Raw genomic sequence first — 20,519 nt, forward strand, 5'->3', positions numbered from 1 at the left:
GGCTGCATTCCATAAATACCTTGGAGAAAGATGAACAGATAGATGCACAGATTGACAGATCTTTTTAAGGTCCACATGGAAAGATAAACCGACTGAGTATTATGTAGATCGATATGTACGTATTTTAGCCAGACAGGGAAATTACATTTATATGCAGCACTAATCTTTATGTGCAAATCTGAGCTTGTCCACTTGTCCATGTTCAGACACGTATGTCAGGTGGCTATTAATTTGTTTTTCACAAATTCTGAAGCCCAAATTATTTAGTGATGAGAAAGGTCCTTAGTTAGTAATTGTGTTGTTTTATGAATGTAAAACAAGTATGTGACAGAAATTGAATACAGTTTGGTTATTACAAACTCCAGGACATGTATTGTCATTTTATTAAGTCACAATCTAGACCAGGAAGTTAAGAAGGGACTGTGCTTCCACTAAATAACAGTCAGCTTTTCTTAACCTACAGTATCACCTGCAATAATAGTCCTTATAAAGTGGGGGGTAGTATCAATTCCCTAAAAAAAAGTGTGTGTGCCCATGCAGAGTGAGATTTTTATGTTGAGAGTAAGAATATCCCAATATTTAGCCATGGCAATGGTTAGCAGGTCCAGGGCATTGGCACACCTCAGTTTCTGCCCTGTGTGCCTTGAACACTTGTTTTTACGTGACTGAGTCTAAGTTTATTGACAGGTGTTATATCAAGTCACAGTGACGAAGCATACCAGTTACGTACTTCACTGCTGCTATAACATAATTTGATGCATACAGTATGGCCTGGGGTAAATTGTGGGAGCCCGTGGAACATGCATGAGCTCCACAGCCCAGATGTCGTGATTGCAAACGAGGGTCTTGTCATTAGCTGACTGTTATTAGGATGCCCCAGGGAAAAGACTGGGATGACTTGGACTGGGAACTGTCCGCAAAACTGCAACTACTGCCAATTGCCAATTGCCTTCTAGCTTATATTGATGTCAGTGAGGGATGCACCAGTCCTCTGACCGGTGCTAACTCTCTAGTGGGACACTGCAGTCCAGAAGATGTACATGTATAATACTGATGGGCGTGGCGTGGAGTTTGCCTGCCTATTCTCAGTTCCTGGGGCAACGCAGGAGTCTGCTGTAAGATATGATGTTAAGACTGGCAACTTCAAAACAGGTGGGCATTGAATGGAGCCAAAATTTAAAATGTTATCTAAAAAAGGAGAATCACAACATTCCTTTAACAGTTGGGACAGTAAAACAATCTCTGCACAGCAGAGTCACCCACAGTGAAAGCTACACATTCTCCCTTCTTTACCATTTCACACAAAGGTATAAATGTCAGCAGTCGTGCTTTTTCTGCAGCAGCTAAGAATTCTGCTGATCAGTAACTTGCTCAAAGGTGGGCATTGTCAATTTGCATCATCTCCATGATGGTTATATGGTCACAGCAGTGTAACTCCCCTCCTCCTGCAACCATTGTCTCCATCCATACCCCCTACAGTACACCAGTTACTGTTTGTCTAGTCAAAATATTTCTAAATGTAGACACACATTAGCCATGCATTGAGCAACCTTGTATCAGGGACAGTTGTCTGATGTTCTCCTGGGTTTCCTCTAAAGGCTTTGACAAAGAACTTCCAAACTTTCATCATATCTTGACATTTTTCCAGCATTACTGTCATTCTAAACACCTAATGATAAGGTCCCTTAAGCCCCAGTGTGTTCCAGTACTTTAACAGCAGCAAAAAAAGTGACCTATTAAAATGCATGTAAAATGAATGTTTTCGTTTGTGTGTGTGTGATATTAACATTACCTGGGAAACAAATTTACTTACTTAACTAAGCATCAAAATTCAAAGGTTAAAGAAGTGTTACTCATGCATGAAGTGATAGAATAAATACAGACATTTGTCTTGCTGTGTCTCCAAAGAGAAACTATTGACAAGAGATCCCCATCCGCACTGAGGGCTGTCACGTTAGATTAGCTCATCAGGTAATGGAAACAGAGCCTCTGATGCTCTGAGGTCTCTCTGCATGGAGCCATGAGATGGAGTTCCAAGTGACTATATTATCTCAGGCAGCAGGAATTAATTACTATGGGAGTGACTTCTGCAGACTGCTTCATTGTTGAACATGCTCAACTTTACCTTACTAACAAAACCACATGGCAGTACAACTACTGGGTGCATTCAAGTCTTGAGAGTCAAAGAGTAATTCTCGATATAGAAAATTACAAAAGGGAAACCCATAGGAGCTGAAAAACATTACATGAATGGTGTTCATATACTGTAGAAATACATTAAAACACCATACAGTAGGTTAATTAACCAAAAATAAAAGATCTTAAGACAAACATCCTCTCCCAAGTATTTACCAGAAACAGTGAACATTAATTCTATGCGTTATTACCAGCAATCTATTTTAATGATGAATTGGTAATACAAAACAAAGTGCATTTTTATTAAGACTTGTTTATCTTGCAACTATTGTGATAGATGGAAATTAATGCTCTCAGTTTTTCCAAAGGTTTCCAGTTGTTCATTAATGTAATAGCTTTGAGCCCATAAAAAATGATGCTTATACTTGCAGAGAAAATACAACTGATGGGAGTCATGAGTGAAACTACCCCTTGGCTAAATAATGTGATGTGGTCGGAAATGAAGACTGTGCTCACTATAGAGTTCACTCATCCAAAGAAAGCATCCAGGGATGATTTATAGTATGAATGGAAGTCTACTTGCAGGTTTTGAACGTCTAACTCATTTAAAAAATATATAAGAACTCAAATAAGTAGAAGACAGTTGGATAAAATGGTTTGTAAACTCCATCCATCCTTCCATTTTCTCACTGTTTCTTCAATTCAGAGTGATGAGGGAGCAGAAGCCTATCCCTGCAAACAACAGGTGTGAGGCAGGGTATGTCTTGTAAGCTGCTGTATACAGTTTATTATATATTACCCACAATAACCATGGTAAAAATAAAAAACGTAAGAAATAGCAAAGGCGAGTTTGTCAAAAGAAGGCAATTTAATTTCAAACAAAAATGTTCAACTTTTCTTTTTGTATATTTTTACAAATCTGGAACACTTTGCGCTGCACACTTTCAGTACGCTAGTAGCTCTACAGTGGATATACTGTACAGTATAGACATATCTAGTTTTAAATCAGGTCTAACAAACCATGCTAGAAGTAGACGGTAGCAAAATACAGCAATTTTTTTTTTAGGATAAACCATTGAGAATACTTTCTGCTATGAGACAAAGTGAAATCCCAACGGCACCAGCAAAACTAAATACACTACCTGAGAACCGACTTTAATTGGGCAGGCTCTGTAAATTAAATTCACAGAGAAAAGTGCAGACTACAGCTGTACGCTAACCCAAACGTCAATGCGGTGCTGCACAAAATTGAGTTTTTCTGATCAGAAATGTAACACAGAAAATGAAAGCAATAAAAAAAGTGCTCCAGATTAACAGGAAATCAAGAACCCTTAAATGTAATAAATGGACAAACCTATGTTTCAGTGATTAAATAATGAAGGAATCAGAGAATCCAAATAAAGGTCTGTAGTCTAAACAATGTAAAATGTGATTTACGTGTTGAATCTTCCCACTAAAAACAATTTTGACTTCTTGTTTAAAAATAAAAGGTAATTGATTACTTTTAAGCCCGAATGGGAATTTTAATTAACAGGCAAAGTGATTGTTAATTGTTCAACGAAGTTCAACAATGTCTCCTGTCAGAATTAATTGCTTCCTGTTTTCCTGTGGGATGTTAATTTTGAATGCAATCACTCGAGAAATCAATAAAGCTAACTGAATATGAGCAGAATTCTAAAAAGAAAAACTTCTGACAATGTTTGGACATCTGTTTTATGCAGTCATACTGGTATAGTACCCCAAATCTTATATGACTGTCCATTCTAATTTTGGCAGTGCCATTTTAAAGTGAATTTAAGTAAGAACTTTTCTGACTAACTGACTGATTTAAAGAGAAACAAATGTCACTGGTAAAAGTTCACTGAATGTTTGGATTTAAAAAAAATCACTTAAAATCCACTGTAACCAGAAAATGTATATTTTCTGCAACCAGGTGAAACAAAAAATACCTGTATTGTAATTTCTACAGCTACAGAGATGTTATGTCAGGAAAGTCAAGTATTGCAGACTCTAGAAACACACACATACTGTTCATGCATCTTCTAAAAAATAGTAAAAACGACCTGTGTAAAATAAAATCATTCTTAGCAAGTCCCTCCCTGGAAATAGTAATATTTAATAAGATAATATATCCAGTAATATTTTGCATGGTAGAGCATTACTGGAAGATAAGGTAATATTTTAATTTACAATTTAATATCTAAATAAAAATGTACAGTGTGCAAATCAAAGCTAAAAGATTATATTTACATTCATTAATTACAAATGATAAATACAGAAAGTGGCTTGTTTTACTGACTTGACTGAACACTTACAATAGGCACTTTTACTACCTTGTAGCCTGGTCTGGTAAGATGTCAGAAGTTAAGGAAGATGGTTCTGGTCAGTACTGAGAGGGAAGATCTCTGACCCAGGTTGTTATTGTAAGCAGTGCTAGTAAGACCATTGTGTAATTATCCTCCCCTGCTCCAGAATTTCCAGAATCAATGCTCTTTTATGATGAGCACATGGTGATTGTAAAATTACAGCTATTGATCGTGGTGTACTGGCTAAGTTCTTCTAGGGTTTTCACAGTTGGTTTACTTAAATTTCCCCTTAATTCAAGTGCATGAAGTAACTTTTCAATCCACCTGGTCTGTTGTAGTACATGTTATCCAAGAGAGTGCTGTACTTCAGTGTTAAGTAAAATGGGTGCCTTCATACATTCTTTAGGATCCTTTGGGAAGAGTATTGCTAGAAAAGCATGTTAAGCTCCATTATAAAATTATTATAAAATAAGCAAAAGACTAGTATGAAAGTATGAAAAGAGAGTTCAGATTTTTTCCCCCCAAAAAATGAAAATTATATATTGATAGAAAGCCACACATAATTTTAATTGATTTTGCTTTTCCTTTTTTTCAATAAGAAGCTCCAGTAAACTGAGTACTACACAATAACAGTAGAAGAAATACTAAACTTTATTTTTAAAAATGTAGCAAATTAAGCTTTGTTTTCTTGTTTTGTCTTGAAAGAGAATCTACAATGAAAAGGAAGTGTGAAAAGGTGAAAGTACTTCTGTTCCACCTGTTCTTGAGACTTTCTCAAGAGATATGGAATGAACAGTCTTGTAGTTTTATCCCAGATGTTTGTAAGAACTTGAAAAGACCAACATCAAATTTGCTGCTGGTCATCTAAGATATGAATCACATCGCAGTTCAACATTTTGTTTTGTAGACACTTGCCTGAAGGTAATTTTTTTTGTTAACTATATTTTCGATCAATGTCTGGTAGAAACTTATAGCCAGCAGTTCTTCTAATCTACATTTGCTATTTTGCTGTTGAAATTACTGTCATAGCAGTTCTTTTTAATTGGGAAAAGGGTAAAATTGTCTACTTTTTTCTCTCTTAAACAGGCTCTCAACAGATTCTGATTTTAAATTGAGGCAACAGACATTGTGTACATAATAAATAGCAACAGGTACTCTGATGCTCTTGTATTAAGTCCTGCTCTTTAAATTTTACAAACCCACTAGACAAAGCAATACTTGTCAGGTATAAATCTAACATAAAAGTTGGAGAAACATTAGAGACTACACAACCTGTAAAAAGATTATTTAAAATAATACTTACAGTATGTGGCACCTACTGTACACAACGCAGACATTTGTTTTTTTATATGCTTCATAGACAAGCTATGCTAAATAAGGAAATGCCATAAGATCAAATCTTACATTTAATGCAAACAACAATTCTATAGATTGCACATTTTCACAAAATGGCTTAATTTCTGCAGATATCTGAAAGGAAGGTACCAGGACACTTTTGTGCACAGCTACTGTAGGTAATTGCTGCCATTATGAGCAAGACAAAGTTGATATAAGTGATACAAAGATTGGAAATAAAGTGAAGATAAAGACGCAAAATCTTTACAAAGGTCTGGGGAAAACAGACAGAGGATCTGCTAGAACATCTATTAATAGGAACGGTAGAATGACAATTAAGCAAGCAGAGAAACAATCAGACAAAGCTGTTATACTGTACATATGCAAATGCCAAACTGCACAAGTACAAGCCTGATAAAGTTGTTGGAGAACATTCTGATGTCATGATGTTTTCATCAGTGCAGGGACCCAACTGGACATTAAAGGGAAAAACAAAAGTCTAGAATGAAAAGTTCATCCAACCTATAGTAGAATGTGTTGATGGATCACTGTGGTGTTGAACTGCTTTATGTTTTCTGGAGTGCTAACTCTTTAAGTAATTGATGAAAATACCACTATGCCAGAGTAAACCGCAGATTCCTAAGCCACAACAGTCAAAAGCTTGACTGATTCCAACAGTATCTCAAATCAAATGCATAATATCCACTCGGTATTGTATGTATGCAAGACAGGAAAGAACATCCAAAGTTGGATTAGAAATGGATGGACTGACAGATTTGTGTACTAAAAGTATACAGTATGTGTATACAGTATATACTGTATACAGTATATCTACGTTCAAAATAACTCTTGTATTGTGTATGTATTGTGTAAAGAAAGAGGGCTATCCAGACTTTTAATACTGTACCTCTTCCTGTTCACTACTGAATTTTTACATGTTTTTCAGCTGTCTGAAAGGTTTTGGAGGGTTAGGGGAGAAAAATCTGATTTTTGAACTTCTGATTGCTAAGAATATCTTCTGGATTACAGCAGTAGTAATAACATAAGAAACAGTTGATCACTCTCATTGCTTCATCTATACAGTACTGCTTACCAAGTAAGCAAACAGGAAACAATGACATGCATGCCATATATAAAGAAAAAAACAACGGAAATGGAAAACATTTTCGCTTTTACTACAGCATAAAGCAAACAATATGATTCATGATTAACACAGCAAAATAATAAAAGGTACAAGAATAATGTAATAGAGACCCCATAACTATTACAGGGGTGCTGGGTGTCACACATGTTATATAAATATGTTATATAAAGAAGTTTATGAACATTCTTCAGATTTATTTATACCATTGAAGAAGCCTATTAAATTGCATCAGTTCCCAAAATACCACTTAAAGCTATACCTGTTGGCATCAAAGGAGTACCCAGCATGTCCAAGGATGCCTGCCGGTACAAATTTCTATAGCCCCTCTCGTCAGTGACAAAGAAGAGGCAGGTAGATAAACCCCATTACTTCTTCCTAAAGAGCCAGGTAATTACATTTGGCATTTTGACAAGTGTTTGCTGGAGTGAAGGTCAAAGCTGTCAGTGAATGAGATCTATGCTAATCTGCTCAGCTGGAAAAGACTCTTGCAGCCAATGTTTTTGTAATTAGAAGTCGCAGGAGCCAGTTTTCATCAAAACTTTGCACGGCACATAAATGAGCCAATAATATGAAGTAATTTCATTTGTCATAGTTTATAGTACAGTCTGCATGGAGTGCGCACTAAAGACACAAGTTGAAGACAGTGTAACATACCAAGCAGAGCTAATGCACTTTATATATTGCATTTACAAATGAACAAAAATGCATTACTGGCAGTCACAAATATTCAATCTGCTTATCTCTAATTCTTAACAAATTTGCATGTTCACAATTTCTTTAACCCTCAACATGCTTTGTTGGCTAAAAATACATTTGGGAAGAAGAAAAAGCTCTTTGCAGCTTGTGAACTGTGAATGACCTCTTGGAGCCTGCATTACTTCCATGTCAAGAGACAGATCAAGGCCACCATATCTCTCAGCAAGACTCAGTGATCAAACAGCTGTTATCATGGGAAAAAAACGAATTGATTTTCTGCGTAAAGAATCTGCAGAGGAAGAATAACCACCTACCCCCCATCCCCACAAAAACAAAAAAACAACTGCCAAACAGGAATAATCACCTGTATAATGACGTTTGCCAATAAAGCTTTGGAAAAGAGCTTCAGAAATAGTTCCCCAAAGTACTGTAAAAAATTGAACAACACTGGTCTCACTTGTGATTTCTAGGTAAAACTGGGAGCAAGTCGTGAGAAAAAAAAATGTTTAAAGCCTGGTATAGTCTGAAGTAATGCCTAAAACTAAAACTACGAGCATTAGCCAGTAACATCTGCAATCCTTGAAAGCCAAGAAAGATGAGTGCTTAAACTTGCTACAGACCTAGCACCCTGCAAAGGGCTTTCTGAAAAACCCACATAATGATCTCAAGCTGTATGTCACAAACTGTTTCACATTTGTACCTTATCAGAAGTACAAAACACAATTTAAAATAAAATCCTGAATGCATTATTATAATAAACATTAACCGTAAGCGCGCTATGCCATGATACCAATCATGGAGTTGGGGAAAAAAAAGTGATTATAGATTGACATGACCTTAGATAATTTGTTCACTAAGCTCCGATGGGATGAAATATGGGCAAACTGCACTGATTGTGTGAAATAACCAGCATTTGCTACCCAGTAAATCCTGCGGCATTTTGTTTTTTAAAGACAATTCCGAGCTACAAGGATCTTCTTTTTTTTACAGGGCTGCAACAGAAGATGTCACCGCCTCTGCTCCAAGTGCTAATTGTGAAGCCCACGGCTTTGCCCCTGACCTTCCTCACAATGCCTGAGCTCCGTTCTCACGGCCAGAGCACACCATTGGAAGTGGCCTTTAGGCCCCACTTGCCCCCCGTGTGAAAGGGGAGACAATAGGGGTTATCAGCCTGCCGCCCACTGTCTTGACATCTCCGACAACAGACCTCTCTGCCCCCACGGTGCCTTACAATCCATGGGTGCAGGGGAGACAGAATAGGACCACAAATTTCCCAAACTGCCTACATGCTGCCCCCTTTAAACAGGCAGTGTTGATGGGGGGGGGGCGGTAGACAGATAGAGGACTTTGACAACAGAACAAGGCGGAGGCAACCCGTGCATCGCCAGGGGCGAGCTGCTACAATATTTGCTTCCCCACAAAAAAAAGCAAGAGTATCATTTATATCATAATGCTTTTAATCTGACACACAAGGATTGCTCCTTCCTATCATGTCTATTTCTGAACTAAAATGTCAACCCCTTTATATTTTTCCACAGGGAACCGCATTTCGCATTTCACCCTAAAAAACAAAAGTTATTTGCAAAGTTCAAGCAGTTTCAGAGGAACTTACTGCCACTTCAGGTTCATTCCAGGTATAGCATCATTTTCAATTAAATGGACTCTTCGTCCTCTCCTAATTTGTCATTCAATGTTGCACAAAAGATCATTTTTGATTGCACCTGTAAATGCAAATCCCTCTTCAAAAGGGTCGAATCTGTTTATATTGTGTAAATGAAGAGGAAGGGAAACACATTTATTGTATTTAATTTCGCATTGATGACAGTGATGTCGTCTGCAGAAACTGTTTAAACATTCACTTGGTACATTCATCACGAATTTCTTTACCATGCACGTTCGCGGTTGTAAACATTTAATACAGCTCCAATTTAATTTACTTGTGATTTGTCATTTGGAAAAACACTGAGTAAAAAAACATTACGTGATGACTGACATGAAGAACATCCAGTATTTCCAAAATGCATTTCTTGCATTTTCCAGCACTTAAGGGCACAGATGAGTTCATGCTTCTGGCAGTGACATTAAGTGAAACTATGTACTGTACACCAAAGGACATCTGCAGCTCAAAAAACTTTAAACCACAAGTCAAAAGCTATGAAAACATCATAGAAAGACAAAACAACTCATGACCCCCTGTGATTTAATGTTTGGAACATTCTGATGGTTAGTTACAATATTTCAACCACAGAGGCAAAATCTGTTAGTCCCCGAGGTACTGTTCTTCATTAATTGATTAGTCTCTTCTCAAATTGAAGAAAGAAAATCTTTTCAGCACCAGCACTGTTTAAAGGATTAAAAAAAATAATCACATAAAACAACAAGCCCAACCCTCTCTTTGATAAGTGCAGCCAACAGCCTGAAAGATAAAGCAGAAATTTGTGGAGATGCTAACATGTATTTCATTGACGTAAATCATCAAGAAAAAAAACTTACTACAGACTTTCTATTGTTACTGTATGTTACTGTCATAATGTTGTTTTTCCTCCTTTTGGATCTTTTTTTTTTCAATTCCCGTCTTGCGGTTTTACCACCGTTAGAAAAGAACAGTTACTCGTATAACACAGGCCACGTATATTTGAATCTAATTTTAGTTGGATTTTGTTTTTGGAAAAAGGAAGGTTTCTTTTATTTTGAAAAAAAAATGCAAACATGTCTGGAATTTTGTATGATAGGTGCAAATTCAAGATTGGTGTGATCTTATTTGACCAAAACAAGGCAAAACCTTGCCTGGGTTGCTTAAATGTGTCAGATGGGCAGAGCAGATGTCATCTGTATTTTTTGCTATTTGTGTCAGCCAAAGACTGCCCCCAAGAACACGACCACAGACTGAATATTGCATAAATCTGTGTGAGTAATTCCTTTGACTAATGTGCTTTCTATGATCAAGCAGCACCAGCCCCTAAATTCACACTGACTACATCATTTACAGCAAGTGAGTACTTGAGGCTAAAAGGCTAAAAGCTAATAGATTTCATTTAGCTAACGTGAGCTCTGGTTGCTGGACTCCTGTGTGGCACAGGAATTTGTTTTTAGTGAAGACTCATATTTTATGTATTTGTACTCTGATAATTCAGCACAGCGTGAATCCTAACGAATACTAATCAGTCCAGGATATTAGTGCTGACAATAACATTAAAAAACAAGGCTGATAACTCTAAAACATAAGGGACCTTTGCCATAATGTTTAAAAACTTTTTTATCTTTTCTTTTAACCGTGATATAGATTAAACAATTTACAAATGACCAACAAGACAAAAAAAAACAATGTATTTTTATCACAACTCTTTCATATTCCATATACTTTCAGATTATTAAATTATGTTTATAGTGAAATAAAGTGTTTGATGCCTGACAATATTAAACAAGAGTAAAAGTGCTACATAGCTGACATGACTTCTTGTTCCAGATGTCTGTCATAGAAACGAGGCACAACCAGGGAACAAGCTTACTGAGAAATAATCTCCAAATGATTATTTTCATGTTAAACCTCTGTACGCAATAAACCACAAATATCTGAACAATTTTGAATGAGATGCCTCTGTAAATAAAGATAGCCCCATTGTAAATGTTGTTTGTTGACAAACATTGATTTGTATTACCATGTTTGCATCACATTTAAATCAAAACTTCTTCAGCAGGCATAATTTATTTGGCTTTGTTTTTCTACCTTACTGCAGCTGATGAGTAAATGACAGATTACTGCAAGTTCATACAAAGGGTGCAGAGCTGCTTTGATAAAGTATGACTGATTGCTGACAATTGCCATTATGCTCTCAGCAGAACCAGGTTTAGAAAACGACACAGAGCACTGAGGTTGATTTTGCACGGAGACATATGTTCACTGAACAAAACAACAACATTATTCTATTTCAGAAACAAGAGGACAATTGGCACTTTGAGCCTTAAATTCCTCCTCATTTTACCTATGAGTTAACTAAGCTCAACAAAGCTAATTATTATTATTTACTTTTACAGAAGGACATATTTTTATTAGTTTTTCTGACACACTGTTGGACACAAAGAAAAGTAAACTCAAACTGGGGTAAAATTAATCTCTAAAACATGTTCAAACTAGAATTATGAAAGTTAGGAAATTGCTGCCAGGTGATTAAAGTTTAATTACAAGAATAATTAAAATTGTGTCTTGTGCTTAAAAAATATTTTATGATAAAAAGTTTCAGAACACCCAAGTACTTAAACCTTAAACCTCTAAAAGCTTTTGACACATACAGTACTGCAATATATCTATGAAACTGGGCATGGTTGTACAATATACTCACTGCTTTTCAGCTACGTATATACTGTAGATCAATATAGATTCCATCTTGCTGTAAACAAACCAATCTGATTTACTTGATTTAAGCTTTCGGAAGCATACATTAAGAAAGCTTTGTCAAGGTTTTTAACTTTGCAGACGAATACAGTAAAACATACAGTATGTTTACCAAATAGTACACATAATATAATGTACACCTTACAGTACAGTACATAAAAGGTCTCTCGAAAAGTTAAGCAGAGTGTCTTCACGATTTAGCCCATTTACATTTAATTTAATTTTAATTTATTATCCAGATGTATATTTTAAAAGGATGTTATGTTTACATTAAAATAGCAAAAATGGGAAGGCACTGTGACAATGAAATGGAAATGTTTTGTAATAGCTCAGCTTCATGAAGGGAAAAAAGGTCAACTTATTTAAAAAATCTGTCTCAAGTGACACAGTTTAAAATGACTACTACTCCTCCTAATAATCACAATATATACAACTTTTAAGGAAAAATCAAACTTGAAATATGTTTTTATAGAGCCTTTCACCAGCTAGACCTGCCTTTGAATCCCCCATACAGTATGTTATTCGAAAGTGCATGCTTTCAATAAAGGAAAGAAATCCTAAACTTTCACATGTACAGTATACACAGCACAGAGCTGCTTAATTACATAGTTTAGCATTAAATTGGCAGTTTTATCTCACATTTCATCAACACCTTCGCTCATTACAATCCCAGTGCATAGAAAATGATTTCAATAAACATTCCAATATTTTGTTATGGAGCAATTAATTTATTTCCTTTTTTCTCACCCCTAAAGAATTCTCTTCAGAACAGGCTTTTGTTACCAGGTTTTCTGGCTGAACAGCTATCAAAGGTAATTGTTATCAAGCCTCCACAAATGTGGACCTCCCAGTTATTTTTCTTATTCATGGTATGAGCTGCTGCAGATTTAAAAATAGCTCAGACAAGTGAATGCCTATCTTTCTCAGCTTTTTGGGAAAGGTAAGAAATTCTATTTAGATATCCTTTGGTTTTTAATATAATTGCTAGTAAAGGTGAGATAAACATGACACTTTTGTACATTTATTTTTAATATATAAACTCTTACGAGCTAATAAACAGACAAGCAAATGCACTGCATGCTTTTTCATGAAAAACCACTACACAGCTTTTAACAGCCAAATGGGGGACAATTAAATATATATTTTTTTCTGGCATCCTTAGGGATAAGCTAGTGATGAATCCCTGAATTCTTGTATTTTTTTTGTCTGAGACATTCCAGGATATATTATTCAGTTTGTCTTTATTTACAGTATTTACAGCAGTGCAAAATACATTTCTCATAAAATAAACAAGTTCTTAGAGTAATTGTTTTCAGTAAACCCTTTTTCAGCAATAAAGTAAACATTGTGATACCAGTTTCAAACCGACAGTATGCAGCCTGAGCTTTAATAATCACTAGAATAGGGACATGGCATTATTATGCCATAGAGGACAATGTCTTTTGCCACTTACAATACCTCTGCAAGTAAACATACAGTAGCAATACAGGTCATAGATGCAGTGAACTGCACACAGAATGTTTGTTTATTGTAGTTTACTGGCAGGAAATGAACAAATTCCTCCTGGTTATCGGGATGTGGGTGTTCAAGCACTTTAAGTTCCATTAATTCATCTAAATTTACCTTACCTTTATCACTTTAAAAGCAACAAACACTATTTTCAGGCTTAAAGCAAGGGTACTAACCATTGATAAAACTGAAATGTTTCCATTTGGGCTCATTTTTGCCAGGTATATACCCAATATTGGTGTTCAAAATGCAAAAATGCAAAAGCTTTCATAAATAATAGAGATACAGTATACAGTATGCAAGGAACCAAAAGATTTTAATTTACTTGACAGTGGCTTGCAAAGAGTATCACAATTTGCATTTCTGTAGAAAAGTACATTTATTTTCAGCAACTTTGTTATAAAGAATGAATAAATCAATGAAATTCTTTTTAAAGATTACAGTGTCCGAATCACTACATCTGCTCCCCCTCTCCACTTTCTAAACAAAAAATACCAGAAACGAATAAAAATTAATATAAAACTCGGTACATGATCCTCACATCCTTTCATGCTCTAGAACTAAGAAATTTTATAGATACCAACATAAAGGATAAAAAAAAATAAACTGGTAATAATATTCAAGTATAAACCCATAAAACAAAAATGCTAATTACAAAATAATTTATTGTTTAAATAATATTTTTGTTGCTGTCTTGTGTTGACATTTGATTTTATGTGATGAAATGCTGGTTTGGGTATCACGATGTGGCAGGGGGCATTCTTTAGGGTATCTGACTCTTCTGCTGATCTGGGGTCAGACAATGCCTGGAGATGAGCTGCACTTTTTTCTGTACTGAGAACTGTTCTATCATCAGACATTTCCAAAGCAGTCTTACTGTTTCAGGCCATCTAGTGCAGAGGTTGGCTGGAAACCAGAATTCACAACAGATCAGTTTTTTTCTACTGTACATGTCTTGGGACCCTTGCTCCTTAGATGTTTGATCAAACCAGTATGTAAGCCTTTATATCAAAATTACTTACACATGAAGCATGTGCACATCTTACCTTTCAAACCTAATGAAAATATAATCTTCTAGATTATATAATAATGTACAATCTAGGGAAAATAATTCATAATAAGACATGATCAAGGACTGTCTGAACAATCAACCTAAGGAGGGAAGATTCAAGAATGTCTGTGGCTCTGTATTCTATCAATTTGTCCTGAGAGATAATAAATATGGCAATTTACATACAGATATTGAGAAAATAAAATACCCAAGTTGGCAAGATGAATGGTTTTGTTCTGAAAATGTTTCACTTTTCTGAAAGGAATTGAAAATGCCTATTTTATCATTTTCATGCATTGTAGGGGGTAGCTAAATTGCTATGTTGGATTGTATCAGTGGTGGTTAAAATGTTTTTTCCTCTCCAAACGAAGACCACTATGATAGTCCTTTCACATGGAGCATCTAAGCACCACCTACAGTACCTTCCATTATTTTTGGGGAGGTTAGTGTATACTAAAGTGCACATAATAGAGAATAGGACAGGGTTTTCAGTTAACATGGTAGGCAGAATTGGAAAGTAAACAGGATTCGGAAAAACCTAACCTTACCCTGAATGAGAAAAGAGTTAACGCAAGATTACAGCTTTCACTTTAGGAAAAAAAATCGCTGACTACAACAATGTGCCCCCCTATCTGCCCTTACTGCTGCTGAATTCCCAGTGGGTAGGCTTTGGTGTAAATAAAGCAAGAAACAACTGTAAGCAATAACTTAAACCCTCCTTTCTCTCGTCTTTTTCTTTCCTAAACCTTTCAAGAGGTTTTCTGCCTTTCTATAATGCTCTTTTTCTTCTCGTGTTCTTTGCCAGATAAGACCATAAATAAAAAAAACACAACATACAGCACCATGTAGAAGGTTTTAGTTGGTTTTTTTTTAAAGCCAAAGAAATATTACATTTGATAAAATGTGAATACATCCTGTATTTAATTCATCTTGTTTCAGTTTTTACACATGTCGCCAGAGGATTCCCTCCATTCCTCTCTGGTATTAAATAGTCTTTCTGCAAACCATGTGCGCCATTAAAATATCTTCAAAAGGGTTGGGAAAAGGTGAGACTGGAAGAATAATCCTACCTGCAATGTTGGCCACATCTGCCGTCGAAATGTTCTGTGGGTTAGAGCGCACTTTGAAAGTCACAGCTGGGCCCAGCACACTGCAAGATCATTGGGGGAAAAAACGAAAGAGACTGAACAGGCTGTGTTTGAATTGAAGATACGTCTTTCATGGTAGTGGTCTGTTTTTCAAAATGGAAAAGATAAAAGACTTGCAATATACTGTACCTCAAAACCTTACCTGCTTTTAACCTCTGACAGCCCATATGCTGCAAAAGGTTTGCTGCCAGGAAAGGTACAGTATATACAACAACCTCTCGTTCTTTACAGGATGGTAAATCTATTATTCTATGTAATGTGAAGCAGAATTAAAAATCTCTTTACATTTTGTGCTTCAAACATTGAAAAGGGTCATGATTTAATTTGCATATATTCCATAATTCATATCACTATTTTGTTTTTAGACAAATGATATTTTTCATAATGACCTTAAGCCAATTTCACCACTCAAGGCACAGATATAACACAGAGATGAGCTCTAATAAGAGAGAAATTGTCTGAGAGAGGTGTCTGTGAATGCTAAACTTCACAAAATAACAGGGAGCAGAATGAAGGCTCTTTAGACATTCTGTTTCTAACTGAAGCGAGTCATAGCAATGTGATGTTCATACATCCCACGATTAATATCTATCTATAGAACTGTTGCCAACTGTTGTTAAGTCACCCTAAGTTCCACCTAATGCACTGTTGTCTCTCAATAGTTTAAGGGATTGAAGTATTTCTGAAAATTGATTAGAAGAAGATTTGTTTCATACTTTCTGTATTTTGTAGAACAAAATTTAAAATTATGATGAGACTCCAGCACTAAGAGAAATCAATTTCTAAAAGTGGATGGTCTGGCAAAGGTTAGATAGCTGTAAAAATGTTATACAGTATGTACAGTAAATAAAGGACCAATTACCTACTTAACATCAAGGTGGGTAACCTTATTTCTGTACTACCACCAACAAAAGCTTATTAAAACTAGAAAGAAAAAACTCATTAAAGGGACCTATACTGTAACTGGATTTTGCCGGACTGTGGCCCTTGAGGATGACAGTTAAGAAGCTTATTACAAAATATAAAAAATAATTACAAAAAATGTATTTTTATTTTTCTCCCACAAATGTTTACAGATAATAGAGTAACATCACATGACAACCCACATGTCAACTTTTCATCTGCCACTAAGAATTTACTGTATTTCAGGTTAAAATCCATTGCTTTGTCTAAAGGGATCAATTATTTTGTCTCCTTTTGTCCAGGGTCAGGATGATGATTTAAAATCGAACCTGTGCCAAGGCCAGTGACAATGCAACTCAATGCTCACAACTCTCAACTAAGAGCTCTTTGTAGAGAGTCGTCTGCTGATTCCATGGAAGTGCTGTGCTTGTCTGACCTCAGCTCTCAACGATAATCCTCTGCAAACTCTCCAGCACATGTCGCTGTTGCTCAGCAAGCAGAAGACACTTCACACCAGCACCATTGGCATGTGTCCAACTATGCATCGCCACATTGGAAGTCCTGGCCATAGTCCGTCATAGCAATGGCATAACCAAAGTCCACATAAGCAACAAAGTAAATGGTCCAAACCTGTCCCTGAGCAGAGGCCTTCACTGATTCAGAACACTCTGGTGTTCAAATTCCAATGCACCCAGATGTAAAGTTTTGATCTCATCCAAGCTTTATTTCTCTTAAGATCTTTTCCCCCCAGTGAGTCCTCAGAACCACCTCAAACCCCCAAATTGTGAAGAACGTCTTGGATTTAAAAAGAATAACTAGCTCTTATCGCCCAGGCCCACAATGTGACAGTCCTGTTTTGTTCGTTTTAAACTAGTTATTTTTAGAAATATTTTTACTGGCATGGTACAATAGGTTGAACAATAGAGTGAGGAGTGCTGTGTAAGTCAGTAGCTTTTGTCGGAGGAAGTACATAACCCAGGAGAAAGGTTTGTCCTTTCTGTTTCTGAAAATGTGGAGAAACCCTGCAGTGATTTGAGCCCCACTCTTTCATCCAGGTGATTTGTCTTCTTTTCCCTTTCAGAAGTGGATTTATGGCTTCACTGCTTCAGTTGAGGGATACATCAACCTGCCAAACTACTATATTAGTATTTGAAGAAAATCAGTCACTGTGAGTACCTAATGCCCTAGCATATACCATTCAATACTTATTTCTCAAATCGTTCTTGCGTTCTTGAATCTTTGTATGTTTTAAACGCTCTACAGCCATTCTATCAAAATATGAATCACATACTGTAGTATACCATTTCAACATCTTGGGTCGTTGCTTGTTAAATGTCTTCGTTTTTCCTTGTCACAAAACAGATACAGTAAAACATACTTTTTTCTAACAAGCAAATAAAAATTGTTTTGCCTCCGTTCTATATGCTTTTTTCATCCTCACCCTCAGCGTCATAAGAGGCCACTGTCTGAGTTTATTGCTCCACCTGGTGGTCATCAATGATGCCAAAATGCACTTACAGTAATAAGCAAAACTTGATGGGGTTAAGCGTCAAACACATTAAACTTCAAAAACCTACAATATGTCTTTAAACTTGGTTTATACAAACATCTCCCTTTTCCTACAGTTGCATACTTACATACCTGCATAGAGGTAAGCCTTGCAAGTAATGCATTATTACAGTATTTGCAGGAATACTGGCTGAGCATTGAACTGTGCTGCATGGATTTTATTTTTCTTTAATTCGACATTTGAGAGGAGCAATCAGTACTGTTCTTAACCCTACACTCCATAAAAGTTCCAGATTTTTATACTCTCAGTTCCATGAACATCACAGACATCATAGACATAAGCAAAATAGACTGAGAGATAAAGAGCGGCTTCTCAACAGGAAATTAGATGAATAAGAAGAGTCCGAGGTAAATCGCTTAATGAAAATATTAAGGAGACATACAAAATCCAACACTTCATGTCATGCGGGAGAAGACTTACAAGAACCATTCCGATATTATGGTGCTAAACTATTGTTGGAGCGCCACGGGATCTGGATTAGGACCACTGATGATCATAATTGACAGTATATTTAGATTCTGGTACTGTATAATGAGTAATCTGGTAGCACTGGCAAATGTCATAAAAAGCGAATGATTAATATCAAAGCAGCAGCTTTAAAACACACAACAAGACTGGGCAAACACCCAGCTGATAGCACTTAATACTGCGCACAAATATCATACGCAGAAAGCAAAAACAAATTTTAAATATAAGGTGGGAAACAAATATTTGGATAGATTTTAGACCTTAAAAGAATGTCTTTAAACCTTATGCCTTAGTTTCTAGTACCAAAAGAGCTAGCTTGTCCAAATTATCCTGCACTTGTTGGTAACCCATTGTCTTATTACAGCATAAAACAACATGCAATGCAAAGTTATGTAAAACAAACTGCACGGCTTATTTCACATCCAGGACGTACTGACATGGGGGAAAAAGCTAGTGATTATCATTTAAGACATCAGTACTTTTAAATTGAAAGCGTTCATGCATCAGGTTGCCGCAATCCTTTTTTAAAGGTACTGTATAGACAATTAGGTACATTAAAATGAATTCTAAGACTCTGTTGTATTCACCTTTAACGCATCATGTTATAAATGTCACCATTAAACGTTTGGTTCAAGAAAGGAGCTCATACTTCCTATGAAAAATCAAGCTCCATGGTTTTGAATAAACCACAGTCATGGAACAGGCACAGCACAGGAAGGAAATTCTTTCCTTCTCATCGCTGCTTCTGCTTTGGCCCAAGTCAAGGCACATGACAGGGGTAGGTGTTCATGTTTCTTCATGATGCCACCCCTGCTGTACCATGGCTGAAGAACAACAAAAAAACATTTCTTTTTAATACTTAAATACTTTTACCATTCAGTATTATGTTAACCTTTGAGTTAGAAGAAAATTAGTGGAAAATAAAAAAAAATGCCATGTTTCTGCATTTTAACAGAGGGAAATGATTTTGTAGTATTTGAGACTTAGAAAATGGAAAAAGAAGACATTAGGCAAATACTGATAATGCAGGACTAATGGAGGCCTGAGAAACACAGGGATCGAGCAGTAAAAGCTTAAAGGCAAACAGAGCACATCGACTTTGGTTGAAAGACAATAAACATTTAATCTTCAATGGCTGATTGTAATCTTCACTGCCTGAAACTCTCAACCACGTCTGAACTCTGAACCATGAAGAGACACACCAGCTCAAAGAAACTGTACAGTACAGTACTGCAGTACAGCACTCACTGCCTGTCAAGAAGCCTTTGACAAACTAAGCAGCAAACATCTTTGCTAATACTGTATACAGCATAAATGTGTGTGCCCTGCATATAATAAAGTCTTCTTTTGTGTGTTCATGATAGCTGCCACTGCACTGCATGTTACAAAATAATTACAGAGATGAAACTTTCACTTTGTGAAGAATGCCTTTAAATCTCCATATCATTATGACTTAATACTTTCAATGCACTCCCACGCCTTCTGAAATCAGCCCAGAAACCCACAGGGTAAATCTAACATTTTCGGGGGTGGGGGGGGGGTGGAAGGGAGTTCAGGGAGAGTTCAATGTCATTAATAAAGAATTCCTGCTACTACTCCATGGGGCTACTTGTCAATAATTTGTTTGCATGCAAAGTTATGTGTTTTCTAGAATCGCAAAAAAATTACACATACGCATGAAAAATAAAATCCATACATGAGAAAACAATAATGTGCTGCAAAAGCCATAATGTTTGAAAAAGTTCAAGTACTGTAGGTAGCTGCATCAGCATCCGTAGGCTGCAAGGGAACAAGTAAAGGTTTATTCCATGCTGAAAACAGAAGAAAGGAAGCACAACGTTTCGGCTGTGGAGTCTTCTT

The 20,519-nt window shown here is 36.2% G+C and overlaps 1 protein-coding gene across 2 annotated transcripts in view; it reads right to left on the reverse strand.

The window, feature by feature from the left end:
* Positions 1-20,519, reverse strand: part of ptprn2 (protein tyrosine phosphatase receptor type N2) — a 317,622-nt gene that overhangs the window by 174,616 nt on the left and 122,487 nt on the right. For both annotated transcript variants that reach the window (XM_015354876.2, XM_015354875.2), the window contains exon 11: positions 15,641-15,720. In XM_015354876.2, coding sequence (XP_015210362.2) covers positions 15,641-15,720 — 80 coding nt within the window. The remainder of the gene's footprint in view (positions 1-15,640; positions 15,721-20,519) is intronic.

Source organism: Lepisosteus oculatus, chromosome 6 (assembly GCF_040954835.1).
Source record: "Lepisosteus oculatus isolate fLepOcu1 chromosome 6, fLepOcu1.hap2, whole genome shotgun sequence".
NCBI lineage: Eukaryota > Metazoa > Chordata > Actinopteri > Semionotiformes > Lepisosteidae > Lepisosteus > Lepisosteus oculatus.